This window comes from Suncus etruscus, chromosome 9 (assembly GCF_024139225.1).
Source record: "Suncus etruscus isolate mSunEtr1 chromosome 9, mSunEtr1.pri.cur, whole genome shotgun sequence".
NCBI lineage: Eukaryota > Metazoa > Chordata > Mammalia > Eulipotyphla > Soricidae > Suncus > Suncus etruscus.
Window position 1 is genome coordinate 109,430,305 of NC_064856.1, and position 19,450 is coordinate 109,449,754.

The 19,450-nt window shown below is 53.1% G+C and overlaps 2 protein-coding genes across 3 annotated transcripts; both read left to right on the forward strand.

Moving 5' to 3' along the window:
- The first annotated feature begins 14,247 nt into the window (after positions 1–14,247).
- ZNRD2 (zinc ribbon domain containing 2) lies at positions 14,248–15,799 on the forward strand. 2 transcript variants are annotated; one of them, XM_049780139.1, is made up of 4 exons: positions 14,248–14,278; positions 14,375–14,526; positions 14,624–14,708; positions 15,415–15,799. In XM_049780139.1, the coding sequence occupies exons 1-4, from the start codon at positions 14,260–14,262 to the stop codon at positions 15,756–15,758; spliced, it is 600 nt and encodes a 199-aa protein (XP_049636096.1). In that variant the 5' UTR covers positions 14,248–14,259; the 3' UTR covers positions 15,759–15,799. The 2 variants fall into 2 exon arrangements, with proteins under 2 accessions (XP_049636096.1, XP_049636095.1); XM_049780138.1 differs by having other exon boundaries at positions 14,248–14,526.
- Positions 15,800–16,683: 884 nt separating this feature from the next.
- FAM89B (family with sequence similarity 89 member B) lies at positions 16,684–18,156 on the forward strand. The gene is made up of 2 exons (XM_049780141.1): positions 16,684–17,046; positions 17,820–18,156. The coding sequence occupies exons 1-2, from the start codon at positions 16,762–16,764 to the stop codon at positions 18,096–18,098; spliced, it is 564 nt and encodes a 187-aa protein (XP_049636098.1). The 5' UTR covers positions 16,684–16,761; the 3' UTR covers positions 18,099–18,156.
- Positions 18,157–19,450: the final 1,294 nt, after the last annotated feature.

The window sequence follows — 19,450 nt, forward strand, 5'->3', positions numbered from 1 at the left end:
TGCTCAGCTACCTCTGAGTGTGTGTGTGTGTGTGTGTGTGTGTGTGTGTGTGTGTGTGTGTGTGTGTTGGATTATAGAACTTTACTGAAGGCTGGTGAAGTCCCTGGGTGCTGGCCAGGGACGGACCCTAAGCCCCACTGCAGGGACAGGAGAAAAGTCATTGCCTTATTTTCCTGACTGCAGGGGGAGGGTAGACCCCCGTTCATTGAACTGAGATTCCACATCTGTCTCTTGCAGTGTCAGTGAGCAGCCTGGGATGGAGGGTCCCCCACCTTTCTGGAAGCCTCAGACCCTGATGTCAGCACATCCCAAAAGGGGCTCATGTTTGAATGGGACTTCAGTAACAACTGCAGCAACCATTATGTCCATCCATGATGAACACGGAATCTATTTTGCAGAGTGAAATAAGTCAGAAGGATAGAGATAGACAGAATAGTCTCTCTCATCTATGGGTTTTTTGTCTTGTTTTTTTTTTTTGTTTGTTTGTTTTGGTTACACCTGGCAGGGCTCAGGGGTTACTCCTGGGTCTATGCTCAGAAATTGCTCCTGGCAGGCTCGGGAGACCACATGGGATGCCGGGACTTGAACCACTGTCCTTCTGCAGGCAAGGCAAACGCCCTACACCCATGCTATCTTCCCAGCTCCTCATCTATGGGTTTTAAGAAAAGTAAAGAACACTATTGGTGGGGCTGGAGAGATAGCATGGAGGTAAGGCGTTTGCCTTTCATGCAAGAGGTCATCGGTTCGAATCCCAGCGTCCCATATGGTCCCCCGTGCCTGCCAGGAGCAATTTCTGAGCATGGAGCCAGGAGTAACCCCTGAGCACTGCCGGGTGTGACCCAAAAACCACAAAAAAAAAAAAAAAAAAAAAGAACACTATTGGTTGGGTTTTTTTTTTTGTCTTTTTTTTTGGGGGGTCACACCTGGCAGTGCTCAGGGGGAGTGCTTCTGGCTCTATACTTAGAAATCGCTCCTGGCAGGCTCGGGGGACCATATGGGATGTGGGGATTTGAACCACTGTTCTTTTGTATGCAAGGCAAATGCCCCGCCTCCATGCTATCTCTCTGGCCCTTCATCTATGGTTGTTTTTTGTTGTTGTTGTTGTTGTTGTTGTTTTTATCATCTATGGGTTTTTTTTTTTTTTTGGTTTTTGGGTCACACCTGGCAGTGCTCAGGGGTTATTCCTGGCTCCAGGCTCAGAAATTGCTCCTGGCAGGCACAGGGGACCATATGGGGCGCCGGGATTCGAACCGATGACCTCCTGCATAAAAGGCAAACGCCTTACCTCCATGCTATCTCTCCGGCCCCTCATCTATGGGTTTTAAGATAAGTAAAAAACATTATTGTAATAATACACAGAGACACTAGAGATGAGGGCCGGAAGAACCGGCCCACAATAGAGTGGTAAGTGCAGTTAGAGAAATAACTACTTTGAGAACTATCATAACAATGTCAATGAATGAGAGAAGTAGAATGCCTGTCTTGAATACAGGCAGGGATTGGGAAGAAGGAAGGTGGGAATGTTGCACTGGTGAAGGGGGGTGTTCTTCTTATGACTGAAACTCAACTACAAACATGTTTGTAATCATGGTGCTTAATTTTTTTTTTTTTTTTTTTTTTTTGGTTTTTGGGTCACACCTGGCAGTGCTCAGGGGTTATTCCTGGCTCCAGGCTCAGAAATTGCTCCTGGCAGGCACAGGGGACCATATGGGGCGCCGGGATTCGAACCGATGACCTCCTGCATGAGAGGCAAACGCCTTACCTCCATGCTATCTCTCCAGCCCCTCATGGTGCTTAATTAAAGATATTAAAATAAAATTAAAAAAACATGGGGGGGCCGGAGAGATAGCACAGTGGCGTTTGCCTTGCAAGTAGCTGATCCAGGACCTAAGGTGGTTGGTTCAAATCCCGGTGTCCCATATGGTCCCCCGTGCCTGCCAGGAGCTGTTTCTGAGCAGACAGCCAGGAGTAACTCCTGAGCACCGCCGGGTGTGGCCCAAAAAAACAAAACAAAAAAAAAAAAAAAAAACATGGGGCCAGAGAGATAGCATGGAGGTAAGGCATTTGCCTTACATGCAAAAGGATGGTGGTTCAAATCCCAGCATCCCATATGGTCCCCTGAGCCTGCCAGGAGCGATTTCTGAGCATAGAGCCAGGAGTGACCGTATGGACTACGAAGGATCAAACCCAAGTGAGCTGCATGCAAGGCAAGTGCTTTCCCTGTTGTGATATCACTCTGGCCTTGCTTTTGTTGTTGTTGTTTTTGGGCCACACCTGGTGATGCTCAGGAGTTACTCCTGTCTATGTGCTCAGAAATTGCTCCTGGCTTGGGGGATCATATGGGACGCCGGGGATCAGACTGAAGTCCATCCTGGGTAGCTGCATGCAAGGCAAATGCCCTACTGTTGCACTATTGCTCTGGCCCCTGCATTTTTGTTTTTCTGTTTTTTGGGTCACACCCGGCAGTGTTCAGGGGTTCCTCCTGGCTCTATGCTCAGAAATCGCTCCTGGCAGGTTCAGGGGACCATATGGGATGTCGGGATTCAAACCACCATTCTTCTGCATGCAAGGCAAACACCTTACCTCCATGCTATCTCTCGGCCCCTGCATTTTTTTCTTTTACTTTTTATTGTTTGTTTGTTTTGTTTTGGGGACATACTTGGCAGTGCTCAGGGGTTACTCCTGGCAGGCTCGGGGACTATATGGGATGTTGGGAATCAAACCCAGGTCTGTCCCGGGTTAGTCGAGAGCAAAGCAAATGCCCTACCGCTGTGCTATCAGTCCAACCTCTTTTATGTTTTCTTTTGTATCACAGCTGGCAGTGCTCAGGGCTCAGGGCTCTGTGCTGGGAGTGGGAATCACTCCTGGTGATGCCGAGGATCGAACTGGGGTCGGCTACATACAGTGCAAGAGCTGGAACCCCTATACTCTCGCAACAACCCCTCGAAGGCTTTGAGAAGCCCAGATAAGGCCAGGCAGGCACTTGGCTGAGGAGACACCGCTGACTGAGGCCAAGGCCCGGACTCCAACCCTGGGCTCCCCGGTCCCCTCGGAGGAGCTGGCACTTTGGCAGCAAATTCAGAGGGAATTTGGGCTGCTCCGAGGCTCTTCTCAGGCACTAGATTTTCCTGGCAGGTCCCCCACTCGCTCTGAGGACTGGGAAAATGCTTCCCCTCCTTTGGGCCCCCAAGTCCTCATTTTTCAGCAGGAAGCAAATGAGCTGACAGGGCTGATGCCCTTAGCAGATGCTGGCTCCACCATGCTCTGCATGCAAGCAAAAAGAGCGAGCTTCAGGAACGTGTTTGCAGCTGGGGAGGGGGGCTGCTGGGAGCTGCTGGGAGTCACTGAGGGCTATTGGGAGCCATTGGGACTGCTTTAGGGCACAAAAGAGGACAGCCACTCTGCATCTACCATCTCCTCGAGTTCTGGCAATCTTCTGGAAGCTCATAGATTCTGAGAAAAGAAATGATGTGGTGGAGATTCTATTTCTTGGTTCAAAAGATTATGACTCCTTGGAGTTGGAGCTATAGAGCAGCCTGTGACCCTTTGTGGGCCGGACAGATAGCACAGTGGTAGGGCATTTGCCTTGCAAGCTGCTGACCCAGGTTTGATTCCTGGCATCCCATATGGTCTCTCGAGACTGCCAGCAGTGATTCCTGAGTGCAGAGTCAGGAGGAACCCCTGAGTGCCATCAGGAATGGCCCAAAAACAAAATAAAAAAATATATATGGTTGTAGTGGCTAGAGAGATAGTACTGTGGAGAAGGCATTTGATTGTACACAACTGACCCAGGTTCAGTCCCCAGCACTGCTTAGAGTCCTCCAAACTCTATCAGGAGTGACCCCTGAGCATAGAGCCAGGAGTAGGCCCTGAGGAGCACTGGGTGTACTGCTCCCAAAGTTTCCAAAAAATAATAAGAAAAAAATTACAGTTCAGGGAACAGAGAGCACAGTGCTAGGGCGTTTGCCTTGCATGCTGACAACCTGGAACAAACTATGGTTCGATTTCTGGCATCCATATGGTCCCCCTGAGCCTGCCAGGAGCAATTTCTGAACGCAGAGGCAGGAGTAACCCCTGAGTGCTGCTGGTGTGACTCAAAAACAAAAACAAAAACAAACAAAAAAAGAAATTACAGGGGCCGAAGAGATAGCACAGCAGGTTTGCCTTGCAAATAGACGATCCAGGACCTAAGGTGGTTGGTTCGAATCCCAGCATCCCATATGGTCCCCCGTGCCTGCCAGGAGCTATTTCTGAGCAGATAGCCAGGCGTAACCCCTGGCCGGGTGTGGCCCAAAAACAAAACACATACACACACACACACACACACACACACATACACACACACACACACACACAAAGTTCAGACTGCAGAGACAGTACAGTAGCAGGGAAGGCTCTTGCCTCATATGTGGTCCACTTCAGTTCAATCCCTGTCTTATGGACCCTGAGCACTGCCAAATGTCACTCATTTTTTTTGTTTGTTTGTTTAGTTTAGTTTTTTTTTTTTTGGGTTATGCTCAGCAGTGCTCAGGGTTTACTCCTGGCTCTGCACTCATAAATTGCTCTTGGCAGGCACAGGGAACCATATAGGATGCTGGGAATCGAACTCAGGTCTGTCCTGGGTCAGCTTCGTGCAAGGCAAATGCCCTACCACTGTGCTATCTGCCCGCCCCCCCCCCAGGGTCACTTTTGAGCACAGAGCCAAGAATCCCCTCTGAGCTCTGCTGGGTGTAAGTCAGCCCTACTCCCCAAAGGGTAAGGGTTCACGGGCATACAGGGCACTTATTCTGCCCTCTTTTATCAGGGACAGAAGAGACAATCACAGAGGCCCTCAGTGGTACCCCGGGCTGTGAGGAAAGGCTGAGGGGGTCCTGAGAAAGATGAACTTGTTGTTGAAGGCCTGATAACCACAACAGAGATTCATGGAGCCGAAGCGATACATAGCTCAGCAGTAGGGCGTTTGCCTTGCACACAGCTGACCCAGGATAGATCTGGTTTCGATCCCCAGAATTTCATATGGACTCCCGAGCCAGAAGTGATTTCTGAGCGTCACTGGATGTGGTCCAAAAACCAAAAGCGAAAAAGAGAGAGAGAGAGAGAGAGAGAGAGAGAGAGAGAGAGAGAGAGAGAGAGGAGAGAGAGAGAGAGAGAGGAGAGAGAGGAGAGAGAGAGAGAGAGGAGAGAGAGAGGAGAGAGAGAGGAGAGAGAGAGAGAGAGAGAGGAGAGAGAGAGAGAGAGAGAGGAGAGAGAGGAGAGAGAGAGAGAGAGGAGAGAGAGAGAGGAGAGAGAGAGAGAGAGAGAGAGAGAGAGAGAGAGAGAGAGAGAGAGAAGAGAGAGATTTCAGCAGCTACAACCCAGCAGGTAACCGAGGATAACCCAGGGGCCTGGGACAAGCCCTGACCACAACCTCATTGCCACGCCTGGACAAAACAGACCCCAAACCTGAGAACCTGGGATCCCTGAATAACAGGGACATTTGAAACATTGGTCAAAGGGGAGCTGGAAATCTGAGTACAGGGTAGGGCGTTCACCTACGGCCGACCCAGGTTTGATTCCTGACACCCCATATGTCCCCTGAGCACCACCAAGAGCGATTCCTGGGGCTGGAGAGATAGCATGGAAGTAGGACGTTTGCCTTGCATGCAGAAGGCCTGTGGTTTGATTCCCAGCATCCCATATGGTTCCTCGAGCCTGCCAGGAGCAATTTCTTTGTTGTTTTTTTTTGTTGTTGTTTTTGGGTCACACCCGGCAGCGCCCAGGGGTTACTCCTGGCTTCATGCTCAGAAATCGCTCCTGGCAGGCTCGGGGGACCATATGGGATGCCGGGATTCGAACCGATGATCTTCTGCATGAAAGACAAACACCTTACCCTCCATGCTACCTCTCCGGCCCCCCAGGAGCAATTTCTGAGTGTAGAACCAGGAGGAACCCCTGAGCACTGCCGGGTGTGACCCAAAAACCAAAAAAAAAAAAAAAAAAAAGAATGATTCCTGAGCACGGCTGGGTGTGGCCCCAAAACAAAATTTAAGTACAGTTACTGATGCCCCCAAACTGAATTCCTATCATTTCTGGTGCCTGAGGACGGTTGGTTTCCACTGTCCCCCATTCTTACAGCCTTGCAGGTGCAGGTACCCAGCTCCTCTGTCTCTGAGGGGCCCCTCTGGGGCGCAGATACAGCCAAGTGACAACCAAGGTTGTGACAATGTGATTTTCTTTTTTTTTTTTTGGTTTTTGGGCCACACCCTGTGAGGCTCAGGGGTTACTCCTGGCTATGCGCTCAGAAGTTGCTCCTGGCTTCTTGGGGGACCATATGGGACGCCGCGGGATCGAACCGCGGTCTGTCCTAGGTTAGCGCAGGCAAGGCAGGCACCTTACCTCCAGCGCCACCGCCCGGCCCCGACAATGTGATTTTCTACACACAGATTGCAATTACCAAACTTAGGGCACCCTGGTCATCTCCTTGGCCTGGAGGAGGCCCAGTCTCCCTTTAGACATGGCTGCTTGCCACACCACATCCTTGAGAAGAGATTCGGGACAAAGGGGGTGAGGGCCTCGCTTGCTGGAGAGACCCCAAGAGACTCGTCTGGCAACAGCAGCCGCCCTGCGTTTCCACACTGCCTTGGCATTCGGCGAGTTTTCCCAGGAGTCAGCCACACTCTTGGCAAGTCTGACCCACAGAGGCTGGGGCCAAATCTCTTCCATCTGTCCCCCCCCCCACACACACCCCCGAAGCATTTAGAGAAGGAGGGTTCACAAACTGGGCGTGGGGACCACCTATGGTGCTGACCCAGCTACGCCCCTGAGGGCCTCCCTCTGCTTAGGAACAGGCGCTGGATCCCTCTGTCCATAAAGGCCTGTCCATGGAGCCAAAACAAGAATCCAGCTGCTATGCGACGTGGTGGTTTTTGGATTTTGTTTATTTAATGTGGGGGTCAGACCAACATTAAATAGGTGGGGAGGAAGAACCACATCTTATGCTGCTGTGATGCATTCCTAAAACATTGCTTAGTGATTACTCCCAGCAGTGCTCAGAGGATCCAACTTGGACCTTCTGCATGCAGGGCCTGTGTTCCAGCCCCCAGATCTCTCTCTGGATTGAGGGTGGTCAGTTCAGTGTACCGTTTGTCTATGCCATTGGCCAGATGCACTCTACCGGTGCCCTGGTGTGAGAGGGCTGCAGAAATGGGAGTGGAAAAGACATATGAAGGGGGTGAACTCTTTTATTTTATTTTATTTTTTTGGGTCACACCCAGCAGCAGTTAGGACATACTCCTGGCTCTGAGCTCAAAAATTGTTTCTGGGGGCCGGGCGGTGGCGCTAAAGGTAAGGTGCCTGCCTTGCCTGCGCTAGCCTTAGACGGACCGCGGTTCGATCCCCCGGTGTCCCATATGGTCCCCCAAGCCAGGAGCAACTTCTGAGCACATAGCCAGGAGTAACTCCTGAGCGTTGCCGGGTGTGGCCCAAAAACCAAAAAAAAAAAAAAAATTGTTTCTGGGGGCCGGAGAGATAGCATGGAGGTAAGGCGTTTGCCTTTCATGCAGAAGAATGGTGGTTTCGCTTTGGCAGTGACTTACTCCAAAGAGTGCTCCCAACACCCAGACGACTCAGCAACAGTCTGCATGCAGGGCAGATCGCTCTGCATTTAATGGTATGCTGAAACTAGAGGATGCTCCACATCAGCCTGACATCGATGAAAGTAATGTACAGAACCCAGAGTTTTTAAATATAAGAATCTGATACCAACAACAGCTAAAGTGTGAAAAAGTTTCACCGGGACCTTGAGAATGACTGGAGTTGGATGGACTGGTTTGCCTGGAACCCAGAGTCTGTCTTATGCCAATAAACTTAGGTGAGGCCTTTTTAGTATCAGGTCAAGGATTTTTTTTTCCATTTTCCCCATTTTTCTGGACCTATGCAAACAACGGCGATTGCTACTATCACACCTTTACTTTTTTTTTTTTTTTTTTTTTTACTTTTTTTCCTTTAAGGAAAAAAATACAACTTACTGAACTTAAAAACAATTGTAGTAGAATGCCTGTCTCGAATACAGGCAGGGGATGGGAAGGGGGAAGGGGGTAATGTTACACTGGTGAAGGGGGGGTGTTCTGGTTATGATTGTAACCCAAATATGATCATGTTACTTAAAAAATATATTAAAAAAAAAAAAAAAAAGAATGAATGAGGGGACTGGAAAACCTGTCTAGAGCACAGGTGGGCGGGTGGGATGGAGGGAGATTTGGGACATTGGTGGTGGGAATGTTGCACTGGAGATGTGAGGTGTTATTTACATGACTGAAACCTAATCATAATCATATTTGTAATCAAGATGTTTAAATATATGTGTGTGTGTGTGTGTGTGTGTGTGTGTGTGTGTGTGTGTGTGTATAAAGAAGAATGGTGGTTTGAATCCCAGCAACCCATATGGTCCCCTGTGCCTGCCAGGGGCGATTTCTGAGCCTAGAGCCAGGAGGAACCCCTGAGCACTGCCAGGTGTGACAAAAAAAAAAGAAAGAAAGAAAAGAAAGAAAGAAAGAAAGAAAGAAAGAAAGAAAGAAAGAAAGAAAGAAAGAAAGAAAGAAAGAAAGAAAGAAAGAAAGAAAGAAAGAAAGAAAGAAAGAGAAAGAAAGAAAGAAAGAAAGAAAGAAAGAAAGAAAGAAAGAAAGAAAGAAAGAAAGAAAGAAAGAAAGAAAGAAAGAAAGAAAGAAAGAAAGAAAGAAAGAAAGAAAGAAAGAAAGAAAGAAATTGTTTCTGGCAGGCTTGGGGGAACATATGGGATGCTGGGAAGCGAACAGGGGTCCGTCCTGGGTTGGCAGTGTGCAATGCAAATGCCCTGCCACTGTGCTATTGCTCTGGCCCCTCAAGTGCCAGTTGTAAAATAAAAATAAGAATATCCAAAGGAAGGGCCGGGAAGGTGGCGCTAGAGATAAGGTGTCTGCCTTGTAAGCACTAGCCAAGGAACGGACCGCGGTTCGATCCCCCGGCGTCCCATATGGTCCCCCCAAGCCAGGGGCAATTTCTGAGCACTTAGCCAGGAGTAACCCCTGAGCGTCAAATGGGTGTGGCCCAAAAACCAAAAAAAAAAAAAGAATATCCAAAGGAAAAAAATAAAGAAACAAAAAGAAAGAACGAAAAAAAAAAAAAAAGAATATCCGGGGCCGGCAAGGTGGCACAAGAGGTAAGGTGTGTGCCTTGCAAGCAGTAGCCAAGGAAGGACCGCAGTTCGGTCACCCGGCATCCCATATGGTCCCCCAAAGCCAGGGGTCAATTTCTGAGCGCTTAGCCAGGAGTAACCCCTGAGCATCAAATGGGTGTGGCCTGAAAACAAAAAAAAGGGGCTGGAGAGATAGCATGGAGGTAAGGCGTTTGCCTTTTATGCAGGTCATCGGTTCGAATCCCGGTGTCTCATATGGTCCCTCGTCCCTGCCAGGAGCAATTTCTGAGCATGCAGCCAGGAGTAACCCCTGAGCACTGCTGGGTGTGACCCAAACACACACACACACACACACACACACACACACACACACACACAAGAAAAACAAACAACAACAAGAAAAAGAATATCCACGAGTTGGTGAGTCACCTTACAGGGGCACAGTGACCCTGTAATCATGTGACTGCCATGATCCTAGGTAATATCTGCCAAGAGCATCTTGGTGTTTGCACCTCAACTAGATCTGAGCATGTTTGGTTCCCTTAGTCTGTGGCTAAGGGAGGGAGAGACTGCAGTCCCTTGAACTCAGAGCTCCTAAACTACTGTGTTGTGTGTGGTCCAACACCTCTCCCAAAAAACAACTTCTATAAATGCCATTCCTCTCAGGATGACCATCACTAAGAATATGGCCAAGAGCAGATGTTGGGGTTCTGGGGAGAAGTGCATTTAGTCACCGAGCTGCCAGACTAATGTGTGTAAACTGGAAGGGTGGTGAGATTTTTATTCTCAGTTCTGGGGTTCAGACTCCGAGTCTCACACACGCAAAGCAAGTAAGTGTTCTACCTCTGAACTATATCCCAAGCCCTAGAATATTCTTTTTTTTTTTTTTGGTTTTTGGGCCACACCCTGTGGTGCTCAGGGGTGACTCCTGGCTGTCTGCTCAGAAATAGCTCCTGGCAGGCACGGGGGACCATATGGGACACCGGGATTCGAACCAACCACCTTTGGTCCTGGATCGGCTGCTTGCAAGGCAAACGCCGCTCCGGGCCCCTTAGAATATTCTTAAGGTGACTGTTTGGTTTTGTGTCCTATCCAGTGATGCTCAGAGCATACTCCTACTTCTGTGCTTAGGGATAACCTGTGGTGCTGGGAATTGAACTTGAGTTGGCTGCATGCAAAGCGCCCAAACACCCTCCTATTGTATTTTCTCTCAGACCCTTAAAGTGATTTGTTTGTTTATTTATTTGGCCACACACCTCTGTACTCAGGACTCTGTGCTTAGGAATCGCCTATGGTGGAACTCAGGAGATCAAGTGGGATGACAGGGATTGAACTTGGGTCAGCCACTTGCAAAGCAAGTGCCCTGCCCACTGTACTAAATTTCTGGTCCTCAAATGATTTTTTTGAGGTAGTCATTTCAATGGTCAACAGGATCCCCAGGCCAATGAAGGCACATGGCAAAGCTACGGAAAGTTCAAATTCTCAGAATGAGTAGCTCTGGTAGTAAGAGGTGCGCTGGAATGTTCTGCTTTAGAATTGGAATAGTCTAGAAAACGGGAGGGTTGGAGAGATAGTAATTGGTTAAGGTACTTGCCTTCCATGCAACTGACTAGGATTAAGTCCCCAGTACCACTTATGGTTCCCAAAGCTATGTCAGAAGTTGCCCCTAAATACTGAGCCAGGATCTCTGTAGGGTATGGCCCCCCAAAACTATGGAAACATGACCTAGACCAGTGATGGCTAACCTTTTTGAGCCCGAGTGCCCAAACTGCCGTACAATGCCCGGTCCTCCCAATGACCAGTCCGGCCCTGTTGCCAGGTGAGCTGCAAAGCAGACACCGACACACTCGCCTCCCGCCGCACCGCATATCTTAATTGCGGATCTTCCCTCATGCTAGCTGAAAGGCCTTTGAGTGCCACCACTGGCACGCGTGCCATAGATTCGCCATTGAGGACCTAGACTGTTTCAAGAACCCCAAAGAGATTTTTGGAGTGATTATACAGAGAGGAGGGCATTTGCTTGCATGTGGCCGACCCAGGTTCTATCCCCAGCACTCACCCCATACAGCCCCTTGGCTCTTCCAGAAGTGATTCCTGAACCCAGAGCCAGAAGTAACCCCTGAGCACAGCCAGATGTGGCTCAAAACACACACACACATACACACAACATGCACACACATACATACACACATGCACACAAAAGTAAAAGAACCCCAAAGCTGTGGCTGCAAGAGTGGAGTGGACTGACCAGAAACAGGAGGGACTGACAGCTGCAAATGAGAATGGATGATCCAAGTGTCCAATTTTCCAGAAGTGACCAAAGCTACACTCTGGGCCCCTCTGCGGGACAAACAAGGGCTGTGTCTGAGCAACCTGTGCAGCGGGAGAGGAGAATCCATCTTCCTGGCCCAAGCTGAGAGGGGCCGCCTCGAGGTGACGGTGGGTTCAGGCTGGAAGCAGCAGCGAAGCAGGTTGGATGCACGGAGTCCTGTTGGTCTTTGCGTCTTACAGAGTGGGGCTGGCCACTGTCTCCAGAGGGCGCTGTCCGGGCAGGGAGGAAACCACTGCAGGCCTCAGACCTCTGCTGGGGTCTTTCCCACCCGCATTTTCTAACTCCCATTTGGGGCTCTTTGACTCAGTAACTGCTCATCTACTGCTCTCAGCTGAAGCTGCAAGTTCCATGCCCTTTTGCCACTCTTGTTAGTCAGTCTAGCAGAGGGTTTGTCACTTTTGTGCGTCTTCAAAGCACGAGTTTGTGAGTTAGTTGATATTCTTTCATCTTTTTTTTCAGTTTGGGGGCTTACTCCTGGCTCTGTGCTTAGGGATCACTCCTGGCAGTGCTCAGGGGACCATATGGAGTTCGGGGAGTCAAACTAGGGTTGGCCACATGCAAGACATGTACCTTAACCTCTGAACTTTCTTTTTATTTTTTTTCTTTTTGGTTTTTGGGTCACACCCAGCAGCGCTCAGGGGTTACTCCTGGCTATGAGCTCAGAAATCACTCCTGGCAGGCTCGGGGGGGGGGGGGGATCATATGGGATGCCGGGATTTGAACCACCATCCTTCTGCATGCAAGGCAAACATCTTACCTCCATGCTATCTCTCCCACCTCATGAACTTTCTTTTTGATTCTTCTTTTCTTTTTTTTTGGTTTTTGGGCCACACCCGGTAACGCTCAGGGGTTACTCCTGGCTATGTGCTCAGAAGTTGCTCCTGGCTTGGGGGACCATATGGGACACTGGGGGATCGAACCGCGGTCCGTCCAAGGCTAGCGCAGGCAAGGCAGGCACCTTACCTTTAGCGCCACCGCCCGGCCTCTGATTCTTCTTTTCTTCCTATTGTTTTTTTTTATTTTAGTTTTGGACCACGTCTGGCGGTGCTCATGGGTTACTCCTGGCTCTGAGCTCAGAAATAGCAGGAGGACATTTTCTTTGGATGTGGCTGACTTAGGACCGATGGTGGTTCGATTCCCAGCATCCCGTGTGGTCCCCCGAGCCTGCAGGAGTGATTTCTGAGCAGAGTCAGGAGTGACCCGAGCGCCACTGAGTGTGGCCAAAAAATGTTTATGGGGGAGGGGAAGAATTTTGGAGACCGTGTCCAATAGTGCTCAGGAGCTAAGTTCTGTTTTTGTTTTAGCCACACCTGGCTATGCTCAGAGGTACCATATGTGGTGCCTCGGTCATACCCAGGTCGGCCCCCTCTGTATTCTCTCTCCAACCAGGACTTTGGCTTTTTATTTAAAAGTGATCCTAGTTTTTGATCAGGTGGGCTGTTACCAGTGGTAACTTGGGACTTACTCCTCCTGGTTCTGCACTCAGGGGTCCATATAAGATGCTAAGGATTGGGGCCGGGCGGTGGCGCTCGAGGTAAGGTGTCTGCCTTATCTGCGCTAGCCTAGGAGACGGACCGCGGTTCGATCCCCCGACGTCCCATATGGTCCCCCAAGCCAGGAGCGACTTCTGAGCGCATAGCCAGGAGTAACCCCTGAGCGTCACCGGGTGTGGCCCAAAAAAAAAAAAAGATGCTAAGGATTGAATCCAGATGCACCAAGTGCCAGGCAAACACCTCACCTGCTGTACTATTGATCTGCTTCCCATGGAAATACCAGAAATTTGAAGTGATTTCCGTGTCACAGGCAGAGGTAACTAGCCCCTCATTCACCCTTCCAGCAGGCACTGTCCAGAAGAGAGGCTGTGCATTCTCACTACAGTGTCACAGGTCAGTTTCTTTGAATAATTTTTCCTTTATTTTTATTTTTTTTGGTGGGGGACACAAGCAGAGATACTCAGGGGATTACTCCTGGCTGTGCTTGGGAGCCATATGGGATGTCAGGCATCGAACCCGGGGTGAGCTGAGGGCAAGACAAGCTGTACTATCTCTTCATCCCTCCCTCTCCAATTAGAAAAAGAAAAAAATCTGCTTAGAAGCATACTTTGCAAAAAAATAAATAAAAAAAAGCATGATTTGCATGAGGAACCCCCAGATTCTATCCAAAACACCATATAGTCCCTCAGCACCACTGAGCAAGGCCTCTGCTCACACACCAAGCTGAGTGTGGCGTCTGAGCACCTCTGGGTGCAGCCCCTATTTTAACCGCCTTGATCTCCAACAAAAAGAGTAAAGGGGCGTCAGTTCTCAGGACTTGGAGGTGGGCAGAGTGGGGTGGAACCTCAAATGAGGTTCGAAAGGTCCCCGCCTGGAGGAAGCCCAAGGATGCTCAGGCGAGCTGGGCGTGTGTAGTCATCGCAAATGGTGGTGTAGACGACGCCCAGGTCCCTCTTCATATTCAGGTTCAAAGAAAACCCCCCAAGAAGACGGCAGATCGCGGGATTCCTCGAGCCAAGGGGTCCCCAGCTAGGGCAACCGGTAGGAAGGGCGATTTGGCCCAGACAGCCACTTCCGGGATCGGCAACGGGACGCTGCCGCCGCAGAGGCCCCGCCCACAACGTGTCGTCACTCGCGCTCCTGGGGAAGCCACGCCCCACTTTGGGCAAGATGGCGTCGACGCAACTTCGCGTCATTTCCGCCCTCAACCTCGTACGGAGTCGGGGCGGGTGGGCGCGCCGCTTCGGCGTCACTTCCGGTGAGCCGGCGGCGCGCGCGGCAACATGGCTCTAAACGGCGCCGGTGAGGGTCTGGGCTGCGAGGGCCGGTGGCCGCGGGGCCTGGCAGGCGGCTCGCTCGGGCACGACCCCTCGGCGCCCTGTGCGTCTCTCCCCCCAGAGGCCGACGCCTTCTCGTGGCAGCCCCCAACCGAGGCGGAGACGAAGGTGCTGCAGGCGCGGCGGGAGCGGCAGGATCGCATCTCGCGGCTCATGGGCGACTACCTGCTGCGGGGCTACCGCATGCTGGGCGAGACGTGTGAGGACTGCGGGGTGAGCGAGCGGGCGGGCCTGGGCGGGTGCGGGGGGACTCTGCATGACTGCACACGCCGGCCCCCCCACCTCTCACCTCTCGGCTTCTCCCCCCCAGACGATCCTCCTGCAAGACAAGCAGCGGAAAATCTACTGCGTGGCGTGTCAGGAGCTCGACTCGGACGTGGATAAAGACAATCCGGGTGAGGGGCCGACTGGAGAAGAGACGTGGAGCCTCGGAGGTCCCGCAGGGGATGGAGGGCCAGCGGGTGGGCGGGTCTGGGATTTGCATTCAGTCCTAGAGTAGTACTGAGTGCGAGCACTTGAGTGAGAGCACTGGGCTCTGGGAGCTGTCAGAAGTGACACCTGGGCATGAATGACTCTGATAGGAAGAACAAGACTGCATTACTGGAGACTTCCAGTACAGCAGTGCTTCTCAAATAGTGGGGTGCGCCCCCAAGCTCCGTAAAGGGGGGCGTGTTTGACCTCGGCAAACACTGCCATAAGAAGCTAAGTCCCGAGTTTATGTCTCTGTGTGTCTCTGGAGCTGAGAGTTGCTGTGTCCTGCTTCCAACCCCCACTTCGAAAAGCTATGCATTGCAAAACGTGCTCATTGGAGCCATTCATCTGGACATCACCTCTGATGAAAAAAAATCAGCTCAAATTATTTCATATATTTTTGTTTTGCAGCTTCGAGTTTTTTTTTTTAAATAATGATACTATTTACAGTCTCATGGGGGGTTGCGAAAAATGTTTTCTTCTTCCTAGGGGGGCATGACAGAAAATAGTTGAGAAGCACTGCAGTACAGGGATAGCAGAACTGGGAAGAGTGTCTGGGCTAGCAGATCTGGGAGGCTGAGCCGGACAGGTTTCTTGACCATTGCACCCCCCTCCCTTTTTCTCTTTTAGCACTGAATGCCCAGGCTGCCCTCTCGCAAGCTCGGGAGCACCAACTCGCCTCTGCCTCGGAGCCGCCCCCAGCCTCACGATCCACTCCTCAGCCCCCAGTCCCACGTCCTGAGCACTGCGAGGGAGCTGCAGCGGGGCTCAAGGCAGCCCGGAAACCAGCCGCCCCTGCCGTTCTTCCCAACACAGATGTTGTGGCCTCCACACAGGAGGCGCTCTTGCAGAAGCTGAGCTGGGCATCGGCGGAGCTGGGCCCCAGCACCTCCCTGGAGACTAGCATCCAACTGTGTAGCCTGATCCAGGCTTGCGCTGAGGCTCTGTACACCCTACAGCAGCTGCGCCACTAAGCGGCCCTTCCTCCTTCCAGTGAAAATCCTCTAGAAAAACAGCTGTCTCCTCCGTGTGGTTTGTTCTTCTCCTGACTCTGGGCTAGCATGCTGGCCTTGCCTGCCTGCCTTTTCCTCCTTATGCTCCGGCTGGAAAGATCTCAAAAGAAATTTCTTGAAGAGATCTTAACCTCTAGCTGGCTCCCCTGATGCCCCAATGTGGGCTCTTATTCTTGTCTCAGGTTTCCGGATTTATTTCTGGAATGGGGCGCCAGAGGGATGTACCCCTGCGGCCTCCTCAGCTCATCTCCCCCATTTCCTTTACCATCTCCCAAGAGATTTGGGGTACCAGTCCCCATGGTGTCTGTTTCTAGAGAGCATTTGGTTATTTGGTTAATCCCTCCCCTCCCAAGTCCTGCTCACCCTACTACACCATCAGGACGATGTAACGGGTTTACCTGATGTGGCTTATTTATTTATTTATTTATTTATTTATTTATTTATTTATTAGATTTTGGGCCACCCTCGGCGGTGCTCAGAGGTTACTCCTGGTTCTGTGCTCAGATACTGCTCCTGAGACGCCGGGAACCGAACCCGGGTCCATCCTAAGTCAGCCAAGTGCAAGGCCAAGACCCTCCCACGGTGCCACCAATCCACGCCCCCCATGTGGCTTTTTTTTTTTTAAGCTCCTTTTCCTCCAGCTTAATCCTCCCTGGGCAAAGGGATAGATAAAACCTGTGGAAGGCAGGAAGAGGGAGCGCAAGGCCGGTGTCCTCCGGTGTCCCCGTCTCCCCATTCATTCATTCTCCTTTGACGGGGCGCCCCCGGTGACCCTTTAAAGAGGCCCCGCCCGGGCGCGGGGCGGAGCGGAGGCGGAGTCGGGGCGGGGCGTCGGGCTGGAACAAAGCGCGGCCAGCGGGCGGCGGCGGGGCCGCGGGGTGCGGGGCCTGCGGGCGGCGCCCCCGACGGAATCGGCGCAGGGGCCGGGGCGGGCCGAGCGACCTGCCGACCTGCACGGCGGGCCATGAATGGGCTGCCCGCGGCCGAGGCCCCGGGCGGCGCGCTGGCCGGGCTCCCGCCCCTGCCGCGCGGCCTCAGCGGGCTGCTCAACGCCAGCGGCGGCTCGTGGCGGGAGCTGGAGCGGGTCTACAGCCAGCGCAGCCGCATCCACGACGAGCTCAGCCGCGCCAGCCGCGCCCCGGACGGGCCCCGCCACGCCGCCGCCAGCGCCGGGCCCGCCGCGGGGGTCCCCGGCCCGAGGCGCCCGGTCAACCTCGACTCGGCCCTCGCGGCGCTGCGCAAGGAGATGGTGAGTTGCGGGGCGCGGGTCCGAGCGGGCCCCGGAGGCTGGTCGGAGAGGAAGCCGCGGCCGGAGCTGGCGTAGGTCGGGGCCACACCCGAAGCCGCTGCTTGGGGGCTGCTCCCGGTTCTGGTCGCGTGGCGGGCCGAGTCGCTATGCGGTGTCTCTCTAGGGCGCTAAAAGAGGGGGGATCTGGGCATTGAACCCCACACTCCCTCCCAGCAAAGGGGACGCGCACTGTTTGGATTAGCGCTCCAGCCGCTATTTTTAGATCCTGTGTTTATTTCATCCCTTCCTGTCACTGTCACTGTTTGACTGTTTGCCTTTTGGGTTTCTTTTTTTTTGGGGGGGGGGCGGTGTTTTGGACTTTCTGCCACACCCGGCGGCACACAGGGGCTACCCCTGGCTCTACGCTTAGAAATCACTCCTGGCTGGCTTCAGGGAACCATAAGGGATGCCAGGATCGAACCTGGGTTAGTACAAGGCAGACACCCTGCCCGCTGTGCTCCGGCCCCATTTTTGAGTGTTTCTTGTTTGCTTGTTTTGTGTTTGGGGCCACACCCGCATTGCTCAGGGTTCTGCACTGTGGAATCAGCCCTGGCGTTACGCCAGGGACCATATGGGATGCGGGGAGATAGAAGTGTGTACAGGGCAAGCACCCTCCCACTGTACTGTTATTCTGGCTTGGGCTGTAGGAAGTTGTAAGCCAATAGGCTGGGCTGTGAAGGGGGCTATGGGTTCCCGTGTCCCCCCTCAACCCACCTTCCATGTGTTGCATGCAGGTGGGGCTGCGGCAGCTCGACATGTCCCTGCTGTGCCAGCTGTGGGGCCTGTACGAATCCATCCAGGACTACAAACACCTGTGTCAGGACCTAAGCCTTTGCCAGGACCTGTCGTCCTCCCTGCACTCTGACAGCTCGTACCCGCCCGATGCCGGCCTGTCTGACGACGACGAGCCCCCCGATGTCAGCTTGCCCCCAGACCCGCCGCCCCTCACTGTGCCCCAGACGCACAACGCCCGGGACCAGTGGCTGCAGGACGCCTTCCACATCAGTCTGTAGCGGGGAAACAATCGCCATGGCAGAACTGCCAGCCCCCCTCTCCGCTGCAGCGGTGGGGGCCAACATCCCGGGGCCCTGGACCACCACTTGCCCTGCACGCGTGTGCACCCCACTTTGGCTAACTGTAGGTGGCCAGTGAAGTCCAGGATCTCTTGCTTCCCTCAGCACCCACGAATTAGGGTGTGTGCCTAGCCCCTACCCTTGCCCTTTCTTGCTGCTCCTAGCAGCTACTGGCTCAGGGCCCTCCCATCTCTGGCCCTCAGGCCCCCCAGCCCTACACAGGGACTCGGTGGGTCCCTCCTGCACCACCACCCCCCAACAGCCGGCCAGACACGGCCCCTCATGCTGGATATTTAAGGCTCAGCCTCTCCGGGCTCTGGTTTGAATAAATAAATACTCTTTCACCTTCCTGTGTTCTGCCTCTGGGGCCGGGAGGACGGTGGTTTCCGGCTAGTGCTGTCCAGGCTCTGCCAGCAGGTGGCGATCGGTTTCCCCGAGTGAAGGAAAAGGGGTGGCATCAGGGCCCTCAGTCTCCAAGGTCCCAGGTTGGGTGACTTCAAGCGAGTCACTTCCCTTCCTGGAGCTGGAGGCCTGGGGGACACCCCCACCCCCTTGTTCTGGGCTTTCCCGGCTAGCAGGGAAGGAAGAAGGAGCCGCCCATCTCGAGGAGAGAAACTTTCCACTGGAGAGGGGCCGGCTTGGGGCGTCACAGGAAATGTGTGGGCCAGAGCCCAGTGGGGCCCTGAGCCTGCAGCTCGGCGGGAAGGCGCCTCCGGGAAGGGCCTGGGGGCGGGGGAGAAGCACTGCAGAGCCCAGACTGGGTGAAACCTATGTACACCTGGAGGGGGTGACGGAGGAGGGCTCAGCTGCACTGTGGCATCCACGGGGGATCCCTGAGATGCCAGACACTCACCCTTCGGGTGCCTTAAGCCTCATGGGCCACCTGCACCAACTCCCCCAATCACAACTCAAGTCTATAGGCACTAGAGGAAACGGGCCTTCCCGCCAGGTGTGAGGCCCACCACAAGAAGCCTGAAAGCTTGGGGACCATGCCCAGTCCCCCCTCCCTGCCTCCCCATCTCCACCACAACTTCCTGAGGCTGAGTTTGCTCGCCAGCAGCTCATCATCCTTGAGCCCCGCTCAATCGCTCCTTGCGAGAGGCCAAAACAGCTGACTGGCGCGGGCAGCAGCTCACCAGGCCCCGTTTAAGCAGATCGCCCATGCAGCCCCCTTAAACCTTGCCCCACTCGGGCTGGGAGGACGCACCGGGATGATGCGCTACCCCAGGGCCGGGTCTCTAACTGGGCCTGACACCTGAGCAGCCTCCCAGCTGGCGAGGAAGGCGATAAGG